Source organism: Phyllostomus hastatus, unplaced genomic scaffold, assembly GCF_019186645.2.
Source record: "Phyllostomus hastatus isolate PE091 unplaced genomic scaffold, TTU_PhHast_1.1 phas_contig_58, whole genome shotgun sequence".
In the NCBI taxonomy this organism is placed as follows: domain Eukaryota; kingdom Metazoa; phylum Chordata; class Mammalia; order Chiroptera; family Phyllostomidae; genus Phyllostomus; species Phyllostomus hastatus.
Genome location: NW_025333916.1, coordinates 55,874,164 through 55,893,279, shown reverse-complemented (window position 1 = coordinate 55,893,279; position 19,116 = coordinate 55,874,164). Strand labels below are relative to the sequence as shown.

The following is a 19,116-nucleotide window of genomic DNA, read 5'->3' as shown; positions in this document are numbered from 1 at the left end:
TCCCAGAGGAAAAACCGGAGTCACTTGCAAGGCCAGGCGCACTGCCCAAACCGCACAGAGGGGGGCGGGCTGCTCCCCCTGGGCCAGGGCCGGCCGAGGTAGTCTTCACCTCCGCCCGCGCTGTCCAGCGCCAGGCCCCACGCTCGCCCTCACCGAGCTGGGCTCACCGCCTCTCCACGGTCATGGCACTCATCTCAAGCGCCCAAGCGAAAGCCTGTTTTTTTCCCCTGTTTTGAATTAGGTTCACTAAATGTAGAGCTTCAAGTGGAAAACGGTTTTGTTGATTTTATTTAAGGAAGTCAACACCTAGCGTTTTTCAATCCATCTGTGCCATGAATACACAAAAGTCTTTTTTTTTTTTTTCTTTCCAGCTCCCTGCTCCGACGGGCACCGTGAGCGGTGCGATGAGGTCAGCCAGCTATGGGCGTCAGATCAAGAGGAAGGGCTCGGCACGCGAAGGCTGCTGTTTTGGGGTAAGCCGCTCGGGTTTCTGATTCCGTTCTATGTCAGCCATGACAAAAACTTTCCCTGACACGTTCTCCCAGCCCGACGTGCAGGCTTCTCCGAGTCGCCTCCGCCCTGCCCTCCTGGGCGATTGGAGGCGGCGCGCAGGGAGGGAGGCCTGCTTCGCCTCGCACTGCGGCTCACTGCCTCGGCAGAGCCGAGCTGCACTAGTGGGCGTGTCTTTGAAGCACAACGATTGCTGTTGCCAGAGCTAATAAAACCCTTTACGGCCACCAGCTCTTCCGTGCAAAAAAGAGTGGATTATTCTGGAAAGTTAACTACCCATAATAGTCAGAGTGACTTCGCAACAGGACTTGGTAGGGCCGAAGCACACTTTGCTAAGCTGCCATCTCGGTGGCATCCTGCCATACACAGATGCACCGGCACTGCCCACAGGGCGCCCTCTCGGTCCATGGTCTTCCCTGGTTCCCGTTTTAGCATTTTAACCAGATTTCTAGACTCTAGGAGATATCTTAACTGGAACGTTTAAGGTGCTCAAAATTAATCCTGCTGGTTGAATGCTATGAAAAAAAGGATGTATTTTTATTTTTCTCTTCTCATGTACAAAGCTCGAGAAGAGAGTCCTTCAGGGGTTTGCTGTTTCCCCTGGGGAGTCTATACAACAAACGCTTCTTTGGGAGATTAAATATCACTTCACTCTCTGAACCAGGACACAACATGTGCACCGGAGCCGCAGCGAGGAGGCCTCGTGGGCTTGCTGTTGGAAGCCAAACACACACACACAAGTTGAAAGTTTAGACTTATTTTAAGAATGGGGTCCACATTTCATCTGAAAAAAAAAATACTGAGAATATTAAAAGGTCAGAAAATATTTAAAAGTAAAAGAATGCATCACAGTTTGAAGTAAAATTTGGACCAAACCACCCAATTGATCTTTCAGTAAATGTTGGAGTTTGAAGTAGTGAAATATTACTGAAGTTCCTACCTCATCTCCAAACTGGATCATACACAGATTGGCAGACCAGTGCCTTCTCGAATTGTTACTCAAAATGCAAAATTCTCCAGAAAAAGAGATGATGCTCCCAAAGAGGTCATACGCCAGAAGAGAATCTAAAGTAATCATGCATTGATCTTGAAAGACTTCACACTCTGAGGCTGGCCATAGGAAAACTACCAAACGCCCACCAAGATGGGCCCACTCATCTGCCAGCCTTACACCGCAAACCAGTCAACAGGCACTCAGTCTGATACTCACAAAAAACTTGGCCTATTGATCTCTAGCCAGAAATGGCACCATGCTGCCACTAGTATGCAAGACGGCTCAAGGAAATGACAGTATCAAATATTTTTGTTGACAATGGACCACTGGTTTTATACAAAAAAATACTATGACTTCCCAGCTAGGAATTTTTTTCATTTTTGTAACAACACCACACACCTAGCACTAATTTGTCTCACGGTTACAACTATCATGAGATGTCATGTGTTAGATATGACATGTGATGTAGCAGAATCGCCAGAGTGACATCCATCACCCTTGCCACATTCCTTTGGTTAGAAGCAAAGTCACAGGTCCTACCTGCACTCACAGGTGAGCCGCAGAGAGAGGACAGGGGTCTGTCTAACCTGCAAAGTCTCTAGGCCTCCTGACCAAGCTGCTGCTTCTGTGGGACAGACAAACTCCTAGTGAAGATGCTCTCCAGATGTCCGGTGAGTGAGTGAAGTCTGGATTCTAGTTCTAGCCCTGGCTTTTCCCCTCGATGTGACCTTCAGCACGCCTCAGCTCTCCCTCCCCCAATTTATACACAAAGAAGGCTCCAAGGTTTGAACCTCACTCTCTTTTTTGCCTGGACCACTGCAGTAGCCTTCTAACTGGTTTCCCTACTCCCACTTTGGTCACCCTAGAGTCTGCTCCCAACATAACATCCAGAGGGCCCCTTTTAAAACATAGGTCAGACCTGGCCGGTGTAGCTCAGTGGACTGAGAGCAGGCTGTGAACCAAAGCATCACAGGTTCGATTCCCAGTCAGGGCACATGCCTGGGTTGCAGGCCACGGCCCCCAGCAACCACACATTGATGTCTCTCTCTCTCTCTTTCTCTCTTCCTCCCTCCCTTCCCTCTCTAAAAATAAATAAATAAAAATCTTTTTTAAAAGCTGTCATTCATCTTAAAAAAAAACAACCCCTAGGTCAGAATGTCACTCCTCTCTGCTCCCTTCAGTGGCTCCCCATCTCACGTGGAGTGAAAGCCTCAGGCTGTGCAAAATTTCTGCACCTGGCCTGCTTCCCTAGCTCCACGATACCCAGAACTCATCTCCTTCTCCCCTCCCCTTCACCTCTGTTCCAATTTCTGCTTCCTTGTTGATGTGACCCCTCTTGAGGGCCCTGTGCTGGCTCTTCTCTCTGCCCAGAACATTCTTCCCATATAGTCACAAGGTGTACTTCCTTTAAGACTTAGTTCAAATTCCTTCACCAAACTAGGGAAGTTTTCTTTTATTTTTTTTTTTCAAATAGATTTCCAATTTCTTGTTCTTCCCGACTTTGGTGAAGAATATAGACATGCAAGTCCAGGAAGCACAGAGAGTCCCAAACAAGATAGAGGCAAAGAGGCCCACTCTAAGACACATTATAATGAAAATGCCAAAGGTTAAAGATAAAGAGAGAATCTTAAAAGAAACAAGAGAAAATCTTAAAAGCAGCAAGAGAAAAGGGGTTAGTTACCTACAGGGGAGTTTCCATAAGACTGTCAGCTGACTTCTCAAAAGAAACTTTGCATGCTAGAAGGGACTGGCAAGAAATATTCCAAGTCATGGAAAGCAGGGACCTACAGCCAAGATTGCTCTACCCAGCAAAGCTATCGTGTAGAATCGAAGGGCAGATAAAGAGCTTCCCAGACAAGAAAAACCTAAAGGAATTCATCATTCTCCAAACTATTATTATATGAAATATTAAATGAACTTATTAAAGAAAAAGAAAATCAAAGATGTGAACAATAAAATGTCAATAAATACATATCTACCAACAATTGAATCTAAAAAACAAACTAAGCAAATAAGAAGAACAGAGACAGAATCATAGATACAGAGAGCATTTTGATGGTTGCCAGATGGAGGGGTGTGGGGGAATGGGTGAAGAGGTGAGGGGGTTAATACAAATAGGTAGTTACAGAATGAGGACACAAAGTACAGTATAGGGAATGGAGTAGCCAAAGAATTTATATGCACGACCCATGGACATGGACAAAGGTGTGGGAATTGCCTGAGGGAGTGGGAGGTGCTCGTGGAGCAGGGCAAAGGGGGAAAAATTGGGACAACAGTACTAGAACAATCACTTAAATATAATTAAAAAAAATTCAAATGTTATCTTTGTTCATAAGGCCTACTTTGAACTTTCTTCTTCCTCATCTGGCTTTGTTTCAGTAGTTCTTACCACCTTGCAAAATACAATATAATTTTCTAATTTATCACACTTACTATTTATTATTAACTCTGTCTGCTAAAATATACGCTCAAGATCAGAGGTTTTGATTGTTTGTTTTTTCCATTTCATTCACTGTGTACTGAGCCCTCGAAACAGCTCCTGGCACAGTAGGTGCTAATACACTGTTGAACGAACAGACAGGTGGACTGTTCCCTTTGGGGCGACCAGTATCCACGAGTGCCTGCCCCCCAGCTGCTGTCGAAGTGTCCTGGATGGAGGGGGCGCTTTATTCCGCAGTCAATCCCATTCCCCACTGCCCGCCGTGAGCCTGGGAGTCTGCTCCTAGGGCATCCCTCTTTTCCACGGCGTGATTTCTCTCTCCTGATCCATGAAACTGGTTCTTGAGAGAACTATGATTTCTCTTATGCTTAGATTTCCGGGTTCACAAACGAGGAGTGGAAGCTCCCGATCCCTAACTCTCTCACAAGGTGGGTTTTCTGAACGTGACGGCCAGCCTGTGTGACTGATGCTGTAGAAAAGTCACGGACTGAGAGTCAGAGACGAGGTTTCTGGACCTGATACTGCCAGTAAATGATGCTGGTAAATACTTTACTGAAATGACTTAGCCTTCATATCTAACCTGCAAGACTTAATACCAGCATCGGGTAGATGAGGAGACCGAGCCCCAGAAGGAATAAGCTACTTCTCCGAGGTTACACGGCCACTAAGCGATGTTGGCAGAACGCAGTCCCAAACTTTGATGTGCCTGTGGCCATGGCCCTCACCTTCCAATCACAGAAGCATTTTGAGCCTCTTTTTTTTCTCTACTTTTTTTTTTTAGATTTTATTTATTTTTAGAGAGGGAAGGGAGGGAGAAAGAGAGAGAAACATCAATGTGCAGTTGCTGGGGGCTGTGGCCTGCAACCCAGGCATGTGCCCTGACTGGGAATTGAACCTGCGACACTTTGGTTCGCAGCCCGTGCTCAATCCACTGAGCTACGCCAGCCAGGGCAGCATTTTGAGCCTCTTAAAAAAAATCTGAAAAAATGGGAGGGATTGATAGCAATAGGCAGTGTCTAAGATCCTCTTGAACTTCAATATTCTCAGCTAAATGTTTGAAGTTGAAAAGAACCAAAAAGAACCATATAAACCATAAAAGGCATTATAAAGCTTAGCTTCTTTATAAGAATTCATCTTGTTTCTTCTAATGAGTTCTAAAGTCTCTGATAATGCATATGAAAAACGTAAAGTAAAAAATGCAAAGTAAAAAATGCTGTCAAATTTGCCATTACAGTTATTAAGACAGGCATGCAATAAATAACTACTTGAGAGAGTGAATAAAAGCGTTGTTTCATCAGAACTAGACTGTAGCCCAATTTGCAGAAGTCCTAAGCCTGTCTCATGCCAGCCTGATGAAGCTGGTGGACGTACAGTTCCATTACATTGTTTTCACAAAGAGGTCAAGGGTGTAATAATGAATTTACCTGCAAAAGGAGTCTGCCGGCCCCTGGTCTTTTGTTTCAGCCCAGACTTCCAGGCATTTTCTGGTGAGAAGCTAGTGTTCGAGGTAACCTTTCAACCCCCCCACCCCCACCCAGTTCCCACGTCCTTCAGAGATTTGGGCCCTGGCTTGGCTCACTCTTTTGTCCTTTGGTATTTCCTGTTGCTGGAGGTGTTCCCACCTGCTGCAGCCTTGTTCCACCCATGGTGGCCAGAAGAACCAGCCCGGAGTGACTGATGACCAAGCAGGGCACAGCTGCAGGCGCCAGTGCACGGGGCATGCCACCTGAGAGACATCTCTACCAGGGGAAATGAAAGGCCTGGGGTTCTCTTCCTAAAACTGCACTAACGTAGGCTGTGTGCAATGGTAATTCCGTTTACAAAGAATCCTGCAGTTCTTGTCAAGGCCCAAGACATTGTCATTTAAAAAAATCTTCTGCATGATGCTGAAACTCAAATTGCTGACAGAAAAAAAAATAAAAATAGAAAATAAAAAAGAATCTTCTAGCCCTGGCTGGTGTGGCTCAGTGGATTGAGTGCTGGCCTGCGAACTGAAAGGTTGTGGGTTCGATTCCCAGTCAGGGCACCTGCCTGGGTTGCAGGCCAGGTTCCCAGTAAGGGGTATGCGAGAGGCAACTGATTGATGTACTGTATCTCTCTCACATTTCTGTTTCTCTCCCTCTCTTTCCCTCTCCTTTCTCCTCTAAAAGTAAATAAACAAAATCTTTGAAAAAAATCTATTTGAGAAACAAAAACTATCAGAAATAAAATCATCAGAACCTTGTTACCTTTCTTTCTGGTGAAAAGTATTGTTCTGAGTGAGTAGAAACTGGAAGTGAAATATAAGTAATATTGCTAAGTTCCCCTTATGCACTTTTCCTGTGTGTCGTTTGGCTGCAGCCCCCACAAATGACAAAGTCCACTCATCCTCACCTGTGGCAGCGGCAGCAGGAGCCCAACCTGTTTTTTTAAATCCCAGTTTGGGAGAGTAAATTACAACCTCTATGGGGTGTACATTAGCAATACTTATCCGAATCACAAATGTGTATACCCTTAGTCTCAGCAATTTCACTTCTAGGAATGCATCTCACAGTTACCTGGATGAGTAATTGCCACAGAAAATTGTTTTTAAAAATAATACCTAAGGGTTGGGAACAACCTAAGTGTCCACGAACGGGGAATTGCTGAAATATAGGGTGGTACACCCATAAATGTAGCCCCGGGGGAGAATGAGGAGGCTTTCTGTGTGCTAATGGGAAGTAATACCCAGGAACTACGGTAAAGTGAAAAAATGAGGTGTGAAGTGGGCTATCTGCAATATGCCACCATTTGTATACAAAAGGCAAAAAAAAAAGTATTTACTTCTGTGCTCATAAAATACCTCTCAAGGCACACAAGACACTTGTCACTGGGTGAACCAAATACCTGGGAAGGGGTGGGTGGAACACTTCTACTCTTTTGTTCTGTGCCATTTTGTGCTTTTTGATTTGGGGCAGTATAAATGCATTTATTTCATAAGTAAAACAACACAATAAATAAGTAAAAAGAAGTGGGCCACGACTAAAAAATAAATCTAACTGAATTGTATTCTACATCTCTTCTGCTAGACACTTTGATCTTTGTAAAAAGTCACTTTGGGTCTGGCTTGGTTTCTTCCAACCCTGCTTTATTTCGCTGTAACAATGAGTTGACTTAATTTGGGCCATGAAGAGGAAGGCCACAGGTGCTCCAATTTATGGTGAGCAGGTCGCTTTCTGACGAAACAGCTTTTTTTTTTTTCTGGAGACAAGGAAGTGAATCTAAAAAAACTTTGAACTCAATCCCTACAGGCTCACGTGCTGCTTCCACCAGTGTGCTGTTGCAGTTGCAAGAACACGGCGCTGAGAACGCATGCCGTGAGCCACCGGGCAGAGGTACCACGCTCATTCCCCACTCGTCACCTTGTACGGCGCATCGCAATGCCCTGGGAAGCGTACTGAACCTTGGCTTTGCTTGCATGACTACTTCGTTTGCCTTAAGAAAGTGAATCCAGCCCTGGCTGGCGTAGCACAGTGGACTGAGTGCAGGCTGCGAACCAAAGTGTCGCAGGTTCGATTCCCAGTCAGGGTGCATGCCTGGGTTGCAGGCCATGGCCCCCAGCAACCGCATACTGATGTTTCTCTCTCTCTCTCTCTTTCTCCCTCCCTTCCCTCTCTAAAAAAATAAAATAAAATCTTAAAAAAAAAGAAAGCGAATCCAAGAACACAAAACCGAAAAAATAAAGAAGACAACCTTGGTCAGGGGCAGTTTCTTAAAAGACCTCCCTCCTTTACCCTCACATTCATCAAGGAGCTGAAGACACCAGCAAGCATAGATATCCCCGGGGTTTTGCCTTCCTCGCTTTAAAGACGGAATGTCAAGTGATGCGATGTGGGTCGACGAAGCCGGGTGAGAAGGGCAGCGACCGCCCATCTCCACTCTCATTAGGGACAAATGAGCTTCGTCTTACCCAAAGCTGAGCACAAAGTGGCTCACTGACGGCCCACTGTGCTCCCCCCGGGAAGCCGCGGCAGCGTGCGGGCTGGAAGCGCTGCCGGAGAACCGGAGAAGTCTCTTTGGGGACGAGAAGAATGGAGCGGCCTCCTCTGGAGACAGAAACCCAGTCTTGAAATTCAAAACTCCAGTGTGCCTTTCAACGCGCTGCTCCTAAATTTACCTTCGAATCTTTGATACAGCGCACGGAGAAAACAAGGAGTGCCTTTCCCCACCTTCCCTTAATTCACCCAGGGTACCGCTTCCTTTATCGAGTTCTGGCATTGCTGACTCTTCTCTCGTTTCAAAACCGCTTGGGTATATCTCTCTTTGTTGTTGTTGTTCTTTTTTTTAAAATTTAAATTTATTGACTTTAGAGAGAGAGGAAGGGGGAAAAGAGAGGCAGGGAGAGAAACATCAATTCGTTGTTTCAGTTATTTGTGTATTCATTGGCTGATTCTCGTATGTGCCCTGACCTGGGATCAAACCTGCAACCTTGGCGTATCGGGATGACGCTCCAACCAACTGAGCTACCTGGCAAGGGCTTGAGTGTATCTCTGGATTGGGCACAGTGGTAGGAATCTTCTTGGTCTGGGGGATAAGCTCTGGGCAACTTTAATAGCACTGACGCTTGACATGAGACATGATTTTTATCCTCGGTGAGCACCAGGGCTGAACTTTGTGTCCCGAAGCGCTCCACGTGTTTCCTCATCTCTCAGCACCGACAGGCTCACCTCGCTGCCAGGCCAGACACGTGATGACTGATAGCATCCCCGTGTGCCACAAATAGCGAGCGCTCCAAGACCTGGAACGTACAACTTGGAAAAGGCAGTGCTTACATTCCAGTAGCCTCTTCCAAACGGCGGCATGGGCTCTGCCCAACCTTGTTGACTCGATGGCAAAACAAAGGCCCATGATGTCCCTCCTCTGATTCACAGGGTCAGGCAGAAGACTGGCAGGCAGCAGTGGCTTTTGGAGAGGTGTGCCTCCCTCATGTGTGTCCTCAAACCGTGGTCATCCCCTCCAGAGTCACGCACTTGATGGTCCTCAAGAATTCAACGCAGGAGGAAAAGGCTGCTTGTTAGATTGGACAGGATGGGTTGGGAGGTCGTGGGCAGAGGGAAAAGGTCCTTCTGATGGCACAGTCCATGGACTGGAAAACACTTGTCAATCTAACCCCACACATTCTACTTTTGAGCAAGGCAAGTTTGACTTTTACTGAGAGAATTTTGCAGTTGGAAGCAGACATGAGTCCAAGTGTACTTTGCTGTTGAAAAAATATGAGGCCCAGAGATTTGCCTGAAGTCATAAAGCGAGTCAGTGGGCAGCAGAGCTGGATGGGTAACCAGGACTCCAGAGTCTCCGCATTTTCTCAGCTGCATCCCGGACACTCGACACTTGCAGACTTGAATCAGGAGGGGGACCGCTGGCCAAGGGTCTGCCTCGCTCTAGGGGGCAGTGCTTTGTCAACTGCATCACCATGACAATGCACAGTATTATCACTGCAGGTAATTGTGCTGGGCGCACCTGCTTATTTGATTATCTACTTGACAAAGAAACAAATTTAAAATCGACTGCTCTGTTTTCTCATTATTTGAATTAGCAGGAAGAAATAGAGCAAAAAAAAAAAAATCCAGAGATCATCTCAGAACATTAAGCCTTCAAAGTAACCTTTACCAATTCTGCTAGAAGCCAGGAACACTTCTCCCAAATTTCCCAAACCCCTCCATCCCGTCTGATGGAGCAGCAGACACCAACACACTGGAGAAAAGGAGAAACCAGGGAGGAGGTGACTCTCGCCTTCGTCCCCAGCGGCATGAACGAAAATGCACTACTGAATATGCTAAAAACATGTATCGAGAACATTTTTTTCAGCCACGTCCCCTGTCGCTGAGAGAGGAGTCTGCCGTCAGTCAGGGGCTCCCGCCACAGCCACGGAGCCATCCGTGCTGTGATAGCAGCTGCCTGGGGATTACTTTCTGCTCTGGCCCAGGAGGCCAGGTAGGGAAGGGAGAGATAACGACAGGATCACTTACTCTGCGGCTTTCATCTCCGCTTCTCAAAGCTCTTTACAACTTATTAAGGCTCTGCCTACAACCCTCTTGGCTTCTTCTCTAGCAGAGGAAACAGGAGCCGCTTCTAGACCTAAACCAGGTGACTGTCCTCTCTCCTTCCTGCCCCCTCTTCTCCCCGCGCCCCCGGGTCCCACTTCCCTGGCAAACCGGCAGCTTCTGATTAGTGTGTATTTTCACACCACACCAGAGCAGAGACAGAAGCAGAGCACAAGGGCTTTACAGTTTCTATGGACATTTTGCCTGCCAGGCATTTAGGAGATTATTTAAGGTTCCACGGTTGTAAGCGGCAGAACTGGGATACACCTCTTGGCAGAGAGGTGCTACAATTACTCTCTTTTACACGCGAAGACACAGAGGCTCAGTTCTAGAGCTGGGACATAACCCTCAGTGTCTGACTCCAGGATCCATGCTCTGACCCACCCCGCAAAGCTGTACTGGACCACACCCCCACAACAGGGGGCAGCCCCCCAGAATGCTTTTGGAGAAGGAGGGAGAGGGGCTGGGGTCCGAGTGTGCCAGGAGCGCACAGCAGCTATTGCCGTCCCTGACAATTTTCCTGTGTTTCTGCTCCCTAGGGGAGAAGACCAAGCAGAGAGACATCAGGCTCTGTTTGCACACGCCCATGCACACAGGCGACAATGTGGGGATTGGCTGAGGGAGGGGAGAGGGTGGGGCTGGGGGAGGTGGGGAAGGAGAGAAAAGTGGGAGCTTTAACATCAGAGAGAGAGAGAGAGGTCAGACTCTAGTCCTTACCCCTGTTCCTGACTCATCCCTCCAGAGCAGGGCAGAGCGCACCCACCACTTCTCAGCGCTGAGGGCCTAACCCTTCTCTCCCAGCCTTCTGCCGGGGAGCCACGCCCCTCCCCGGCCCTGGTCCTGAAGCTCCCTCTGCCCCTTCTCATCTGCAGGAAGTGTTGAGGAAACCATACATCCGAGCCCAGACACCCATTCACCATTCTCTGGATTCCTGTTGTCCAGCCTGTGCAGAGATGCCTTTTGTGGGCAAGCTGAGAGGATGTCAGCAAGGGCACCAGTCTGCACCCATACCACTAACTCAAGTACTTGGCTAGTCTGGTCCCAGTGCCAGTCCCTTCCGAGTAGCAGCTGATAGTGACCCACATCTGTGGCCCTGACATGTTGCACATGTGTCGGAGAAACAAGATAATGTGGAGGCATTCCTGGGAGACGGCCGCTCTTAGTCATTGAGGGCCCTGGAGTTCATACCGTCCTGCGTGCAGACAGACTCACGAGGTAGTGCAGTAGGAGATCCCTGTTCATTGGCCATCATTCAGTGAATGTTCAGAGAGATTACCTGTCCTGGCTCAGTCTAGAGACAGTGGGAATACCTCACAGATCTTTACGGTGAGCTTCTTGCACTGTATCCCCAGTGCTCAAGCCCACGTCGCAAACTCAGCATGTCCCAAACCGAACTTATTATCCCTCCTCCCATTTCTTCCTGTATTCTAGTTCTACTGGAGGCACCATCACCCCTTGGTCACCTCAGCCAGAAATCGGACCACTGCCTGGCAGGACACCTGTTCTATCAACGCTCACATGCGATCCATCACCAGGATTCAGGAAGACCCCGGTAAAGAGGGTCTTTAACCCTTTCAATTCCTCCTTTCCCTTCTCCTGCTGGTAGGTCGGTGTATACCCTTAATGACCTGCTTCAATAACACAAGACTGGGTGTTCCCTGAGGACGGCGACCAGCACCCAGGACCGTGTGGTGGGTAACAGTGTGAACGTGCAGCCAGTGTGGTGGCTTTGAATCCCAGTCAGTACGCAGCGACTGCGGGATAAGAATCTGAGCCTCAGTCTGCTCATCTGTAAGATGGGAATGAAAGAACCTTCCTCCCTGGCTTGTGGTGAGGACTAAATAAACTAATGCACCAACAACACATATGACAGGGTGTGGCTTTGCAGTGTAAGTTGGCAGTGTATGTTATACATGTGACATAGATGAGGAAACCAAGGCTAGGAGGGGTGAAACACCTTCTTTAGGAGCACACAGCTGCTAAATAATACAGCTGGCTCATGAGTCCAGGCCTAAAGCACTATCTTTTTGTTTTCTTCCACATGGCACACTTAGGTTGTTAATGAGAAAGTGGAACCTCTGAAGTGTCAGTAGAGAAAGCCATATATAGAACAGTACGTATAATATGATCTCATCGAAAAAAGACGTTTCGAGTGAATTACAGACTCTCCGATTACTACCTGCAAACCTGTATATGCCTTTGTCGCCTCATTTGCATCCATCTCTCCCACTAAACTACCTGAGGGTAGATTCCCCGTTGCCTAGCAGCATGGGGCCAGACACACCGCATTTAATATTTGTTAATTGCTGAATAGCATTTGAATCTTTTTTTTAAAAAAAACTTACTTATTTAACAGATAATAGATAATAGAAGATAACACATGAATGTGGTTAATGAAGTCAAGCTATGTAAAAAAATTATTTGGAGGAAAGTACTAGTTCTTTCATCCCGTTCCCCAAGCACCCAACTCCTGTCTCAAGAGGCGGCCACGGTGACTAGTTTCCTATGTGTCCTTCGGAGACATGATGAAACTGCATTGGATTTCAGTGCCATTGAAACCAAAGATTAGTTCGCCAAGGGTGCTTTATGCACATTTAGGCAGTAAGTTTTCTTTTCTGAAAATTCACCAGTTTCTCTCGACTCCACTCAAGGACAACCCGAACACAACCTCTGTGTGTGTGCAGGTGTGCACACACGTATACCGACCACCGAGGAAGGTGCCAGCCAGCTGCCGTGTTAGTGAACTCCTGCGGGTAAGACCCCCATCCAGTTCCATGCGATTCTATTCACAGACTCCCTCCCCTTGCTGCTGAGCTTATTAGCCATTTCTGTGGCCTGAGATTTCCTCCTTCTTGTGCGATTGATTCCCTGGATGTGGGAAGAGGAGGCCTCCTGAGACAGGGACATGACAAAGGACTTGCCACCTCTTCCTGGGGTCTGAGGTCATGCTGATACATAACTGACCACGATCTGAAATACAAATGTGCTTCTTGGAGGCAGCAAGGCAGCAACCGCTCTCCTCGGTGTGGCTGTTGGGCAGGTGTCTGCACCAGCCCCAAAAGGCCCTTTACTGCTCTAATAATGAAACCGCTTAAAGGGACGCGGCACTTAGCGTGGCCTTCTCTTGGGCCGCTAACCCGCTCCTGCTACACGGGCTGTGTTACACAGGCGTGGCCCACGCAGGCTTGGATCTCACTTAGAGGTGACATCAAGTTGCACGAGTGGATTCCAGCCTGTGCTGGCAGAGGAGTTAGTTGGTATAAAACACGGACAGTTCTCCACTTTGTTCTGAACATGCAGATTCCCATGTCTGTACTCCTCCCTAACACTTTCTAGTTTCCATTTCTACATACTAAAGGCACGTTCGCTTTATTTCTAAAAGACAAAACAAAACAGACTGAACAAACATTTACCCCAATATATAGGTTTTCCCAATCTATTTTTACTTTTAAGTGATTAAAACATAATAATTTGAAACTAAAAAAAACTACTCTAGTTCTTCTTGTCATATCTTTGGGGAAAATAATTATTTTATTCTTCCTTGCTGGCCTCTTTTCAGTTTATTCTTTTTAAAAAATATTTTATTTATTTATTTTTAGAGAGGGGAGGGAGGGAGAAAGAGAGAGAGAGAGAAACATCAATGTGCGTTGCTGGGGGTCATGGCCTGCAACCCAGGCATGTACCCTGACTGGGAATCGAACCTGCGACACTTGGTTCACAGCCAGCACTCAATCAGTTTATTCTTACACTGATGCAGCAAATAAATGAGGGAGGTGAGGTCAATTTATTTTTATTTTTAAATTTATTTCATGTTTCATTGCTTCAATATCATTTTGAGGGTCAATGTTTGTTTGGACATGTTCTTTCCCTGTTATTTCTTTTAGGGCTGATGTAGACATGGAGTCAGGGACTAACTAAATGGAGCCTTTGTTTTTCCCCGGGGCCCTCAGCGGAAGATGCGCCGAGAGATAACTGAAGGGTTCTTCCTTCTCTCCGAAATCTGTTCGCTACCAAGTTGTCTGTTTGTGACTCCAAGTCTTCGGTGTAGGCTCAGGGGTCTCTCTGACTGTCAATGAGCTCTTTCTATTGGTCTCTTTGTTAGTGCCTTCTTCTTGTTACTTCTCCCTCCTCAGTTTCCATCAGAAAAGCCAACCACAGGGCATCCTGCCAAAGCTATCTGCTCCAGCCCGGCCAGCTCGCTGCGGTTCTCACAGATCCCAGGAACGTCCTCACCGGGCTAGGAGACCATCCCAGGACTCCCAGGGAAAATGGATTCTCTAGTCCTGGCATCATCTCCCTTCTATTCGGGCCGTTATTTCTTCATAATCAGTCACTTCCTTCTCCACCGGTCTGCTTTCTATGCTCAGGTTTTTATCACTTTCCGTTCCTCTGCTCTTTAACTGAAACATGTCTGTCCTGGAGACTGAGCTCTTCTGGCGCTTAGAATACCATTTTGAGTCAGCGTTTCTGTGCCTTTTCCAGACATACTCCGGCACCACTGAGCTCTATTATTACACATATAGAATCACAAAATAAGTGGGTATTTTTGGTTAATGAATGAGAGGGATGCGGTTTAATCATCGGTAGGAGATTTAAACGTTTTCTGCTGAGTTTAAACAGATAAATCATATAGTAAGAGGATGGCGCTATACGAGTACATCTAGCACTGCTTGCTTGTCGGCTTCCACCAAGAAGCAGGACGTTTCCTGGCCTGGCACCTCTAACCAGATATCAGCTAGTCAGCAGAGCAGAGCGGTGGGAAGGCAGAGTGGTCAAGCGAGTCACCTCTGGCACGAGACAGCCTGAGTTGGACTCCAGAATTTACTAGCTGCATGTCCTAGGTCAAGTTGCTCGGTCTCTCCTTGTTCAGTCTCCTCATCTATACAATGAAGAGCGCAGTCATCACCCCCACCCACTCATGTCATAGACTTGTTTAGGGATTAAGCAAGCTAATCTGTCCCGAACCCCTAGAAAGTAGCTGGAAGAGTACTATATGATAACTGTGCACCATTATTATACAGCTGTTTCTTGTCTTGACAAGGACTATAATTCAAAGCAAAAAATGAGGTGAGCGTACAACATTTTACATCAACTTTCAAGGCAATGACTCAGTCCTGCAATACTTCTTCCAGGAATGTACTTGAACCTGGGAACCTACTAAAGTAGGGAAAGTCATTACTTCCCTCACTCAGTCAGGACACTTTGTCTTTGGACATCTCTAAAATGAACTAAAGTCATTCATCAGCAACCAGTACTAAAAAGAGCCAAGCTCTGGCTGGTATAGCTCAGTGAATTGAGCACCAGTCTGTGAACTGAAAGGTCACCGGTTTGATTCCCAGTCAGAGCACATGCCTGGGTTATGGGCCAGGTCCCCAGTTGGGGGTGTGTGAGAGGCAACTGATTGATCTTTCTCTCACACATCAATGTTAAAAATAAATAAATAAGATCTTTAGAAAAAGAATTTTTTAAAAAAGGAGCCAAAGATGTTAAAATAGAATATATCTAAAGTCCTGTGACAGGCTACTCTTCTGCTGTATTCTGACTTAACTGCAATTTAAGAATTCTATTGGGGGGGGGGGTTAAAGTTATAAATGCATTTATGTGCTACAGAATTTTCTTAGTTTTTATTGTCATTTCCTCTTTATATTTGCTGGAGATCTTGGCAAACACCAAGGTCGAGATTGAAACTACACAAATGCCATTTTTGCTGACAGATTATTAGAAATTTAAGTTAAAGCATTTTTTTTGTAATATCATGGCATTGCCTAACATGTTTATCAGCCAAAGGATTTCTATGTGGGTTCAGTCAAAAGTTCCAAGTATGTAAGTAGTTTTTTAAGTTCTATTATAATGGAGGACCAATGCCACCCATAAGTAATAAACTATTATTTCAGATACCAATACATCAAACAAAGCAATAATGTTTTATTAGTACAGATTGCTGTCAACCACACTAAATTTGTGAGGATAAAATGTTTCCAAAAAGGTATAGCTATTTATGGCAGGCACTTCAAGGCAACGAATGAAAGAGATCTGTGTTAACATTTCCCCCACTTTCCCTTTCCCAGTCACTTTCTGAGAGAGTGAAAGCACATTAGAAGATTCAGCCTTCACGACTAAACGTTGGATACTCAGCTTCAAGTCAGCACCAGTTAGACTATAATAACTGTCAGGGACCTGCATCCCATTTTGGGTGTACTCATTGTATAAATTAGTTTTAACTGAAAGTGACATTGTATAATAATTACATTTTGGCCAAATGTAGCTTGCTTTTTTTTTTCATTGTTATTTAACTGCTGAGGCCTAATGATGACATGATTACTCCTTTGTTCCTATATGAGATAGAAAAACATTTTGTTTACTTCCCTTTCCACACAATCAATTGATTTGCATGATGCCTAACGATGCCTCTTTCAGATTCCCAGGAGTTTATTGGTCCAAACAGGCCAACAAGCTGTCATTTAATGGGAAACAAAATCTTCAAAGGCAGAGAAAAGCCGGGGCTGGGCCACCAGTTTGAATACCACCATCGGTCTATCTGATAACATTCCTAGGCAGCCAGATGCCCCAGAGCAACAAGATCCAGTTTTTTCGGTTGTCATCCCGGGACTTACCCACAATGACCGCAGTGACAGTGAGCAGCACAAAAGCATTCCGGAGCAGGTAACTTTTAACATCCTCCTTTGTGATGTTCTGCACTTTCTTCTTGGCCAAGAGTGTGCGTTTTCGGACGCCTTGCTGGAATCTCTCCATCCTGCCTCCCACCCTGGGCTCTTCCCCATTGCTTTTAGTCATACTTGGCCTCTCTAGGGGTCTCTCTTCTTTGCACTTCAATGTCTAGGAATCACCCCCCAGAAACGCCAGGCCTCTTTGACGTTGGAGAACACAGCTGGAGGGGAGAGAAAGAGGCAAGGGTTAGTCAGCCCTCTGGGGGTGAGAAGTCAGTGAGCTCCACACTAGGAGAAGCTATTGGCAGACTGCATAATCTCAGTAGGCATCAAGGGCTGGAGTCACAATGCCTAGAATGCGCATATTTTACAGATCACGTGTGAGAAATGTGCGCAGATTCAGAATATGTGAGCAGAAACCTGTGCCCTATTTTTAAAAAATTGTCTTTCCCCCTCCAGGGAGGCTATAAAGGGGTCATCAGAGCTGGGTGGACTGAGTGTCCCCTCCCCCAGAACCTAGCTGGATGCTTTGCACAATATTCACCCTCAGTAAACACCCAATTGAACTGAATGCACAGGAAACGCTCAGTGATTACTTGATGGCTTATGTTGTATGCATGGGGGAGGCACCATCAGGCCAGTGGAAATGAGTATTGGTAGCTCTCGGTTGGAGCTTTCTGTTATGTACAATAAGACAACTATTTTCCCCATTAAAATAATCATGATACTATCAACTAATAAATAAGGCCATGAAAAGGTCACAAGGAACCACAGGACTTGGGAAACACATTTGACTATTTCACAGAGTAACTATTTATTTATTTATTTACTTACTTATTTATGTGAAATAAGGAAAGTACTCTGGGCACATTTATAAGTTATCTGAAACCATAATTAATTTTCATTTTTGTTACAAGCAGAAGGACCAAGTAGTCTCTGGTCTTTGTGGCAAACATACTGAAGTCTTCTGAGGAAACTATCACCAACTTGTATTTGAATCTTTAGGATTTCTGGAGCAGAGGAGGTGAAGCCGGTTTTCATGCCAAACATTACAGTGTGTAGTTTCTCATTTCTTTACAGTGTTCCTAGGTTATTAAAATATATCCAAGTAATTCTTTCCAGAGGTGGAAATCCTGTTCTGAAAAATCAAGGGATACCTCCCGCGGCTTTACAAGATTTCTAAGTCTTAATCTCTACCACGGATCAAGCCGAGAAAAAAAGCCAGTCGTGCCCGCGACGCGTTATCTGGCAGCGCTAGCGACCAGCGTGGGCAGTGTGCAACGGTTGGGGAGGTGATTGCAAAGCACACTCCTCGGGAAAAAGACTTTGCTGAACAGATTTGACTTTCAAATAAAGTTGTAAGGTGAAGTCAGCGAATAATAAGACCTACAATCTTTTTTAACACCTCACAGCAGGTTAAAAGTTTAGGGAGAAGTGATGACCAGAAGACGCCAGAGACCCGAGTTTCCCCCTTAATCTCGGATTCCCCTCACCGGTCCGTCGCTTTTAAACAGACCAGCTCAGTCTTATTATTTTCTAGATCTCGAGCCACTGCCTGCCCCTCATCGCCCTGAGCGACTCAACTCCAAATTAACCCAAGACACGGCACACAGAGACCCCACACGCTCGTGGTATTAAATTGCCAACGCGGACTTGCTCTACCAAAATGGCTAGCTTTTACTCTCGCAGCTCCCCTGCTTGGGAAACCAAATCCACGGGCAGAGACGTGGAACGAGAAATTCAACCCAGCAGGAATACAGGGCGTCAGACTCACCTTTCGTGGTGTCGTGAAGGGTGGGAGAGGTACCCCAGGCAATGACACGGCGAATTCCCGAGCAGGTAAGAGCGGGGTAGCAAAACGCAGCGAGCCAGGCGTGCATGTGCTCTGCGACTGCTAGTTACTATCAGGGCAACTTAAGGAAAGGGGCGGAGTCTGCGCCCGGGCAGCGGGAGTGGGGAAAAAATGAAAACACCGCCGGGGACGGAGCCGGGAAGCCCGAGGTTTCTGGAATATTGATGAATCTTGGCGCACCAGAAGCATGCTTGCTGGCTTTGTTGTGCTCCTTGGACCACTTTCACGCCTTGCCAGTTCGCTTTCATTAGAAATGCAAAACCGGGCACCAGGAAGAATGGGAGAATGAAGCGAACACACACACTCAGAAAGCTGCAAGTCTTGATTAGAACGTTTCAAAGGAGACTTTTCTGAGGCTAAATTTAATTATGCCACATTATTGCGGGTTTCCTCCCTTTAAGGAAACACGAGAGTGTGCTCTTTTGCCTGGTTGTACAGCTGTTACGAAAGAGTCCCCCTTTAGAATTGGGGAAATAAGTGGCATTTTTTGGGAGGACTCGGAGCGCAATCAAGTATGGAGGGGAAAAAAATGCCTACTACAATTCTCTCAAGTTGCCTAAAGTTACTCAAAACACAAGACGAGACATGCC

At 46.3% G+C, this 19,116-nt stretch overlaps 1 protein-coding gene across 1 annotated transcript in view; it reads right to left on the bottom strand.

Annotated features, from left to right (window-relative positions):
• SLC1A3 (solute carrier family 1 member 3) overlaps positions 1-18,607 on the bottom strand; it is a 78,291-nt gene extending 59,684 nt beyond the window's left edge. Inside the window, exons 1-2 of the mRNA XM_045848202.1 lie at positions 18,449-18,607; positions 16,621-16,895 (exon numbers count right to left, since the gene is read on the bottom strand). Coding sequence (XP_045704158.1) covers positions 16,621-16,801 — 181 coding nt within the window. The 5' untranslated portion in view covers positions 16,802-16,895; positions 18,449-18,607. The remainder of the gene's footprint in view (positions 1-16,620; positions 16,896-18,448) is intronic.
• Positions 18,608-19,116: the final 509 nt, after the last annotated feature.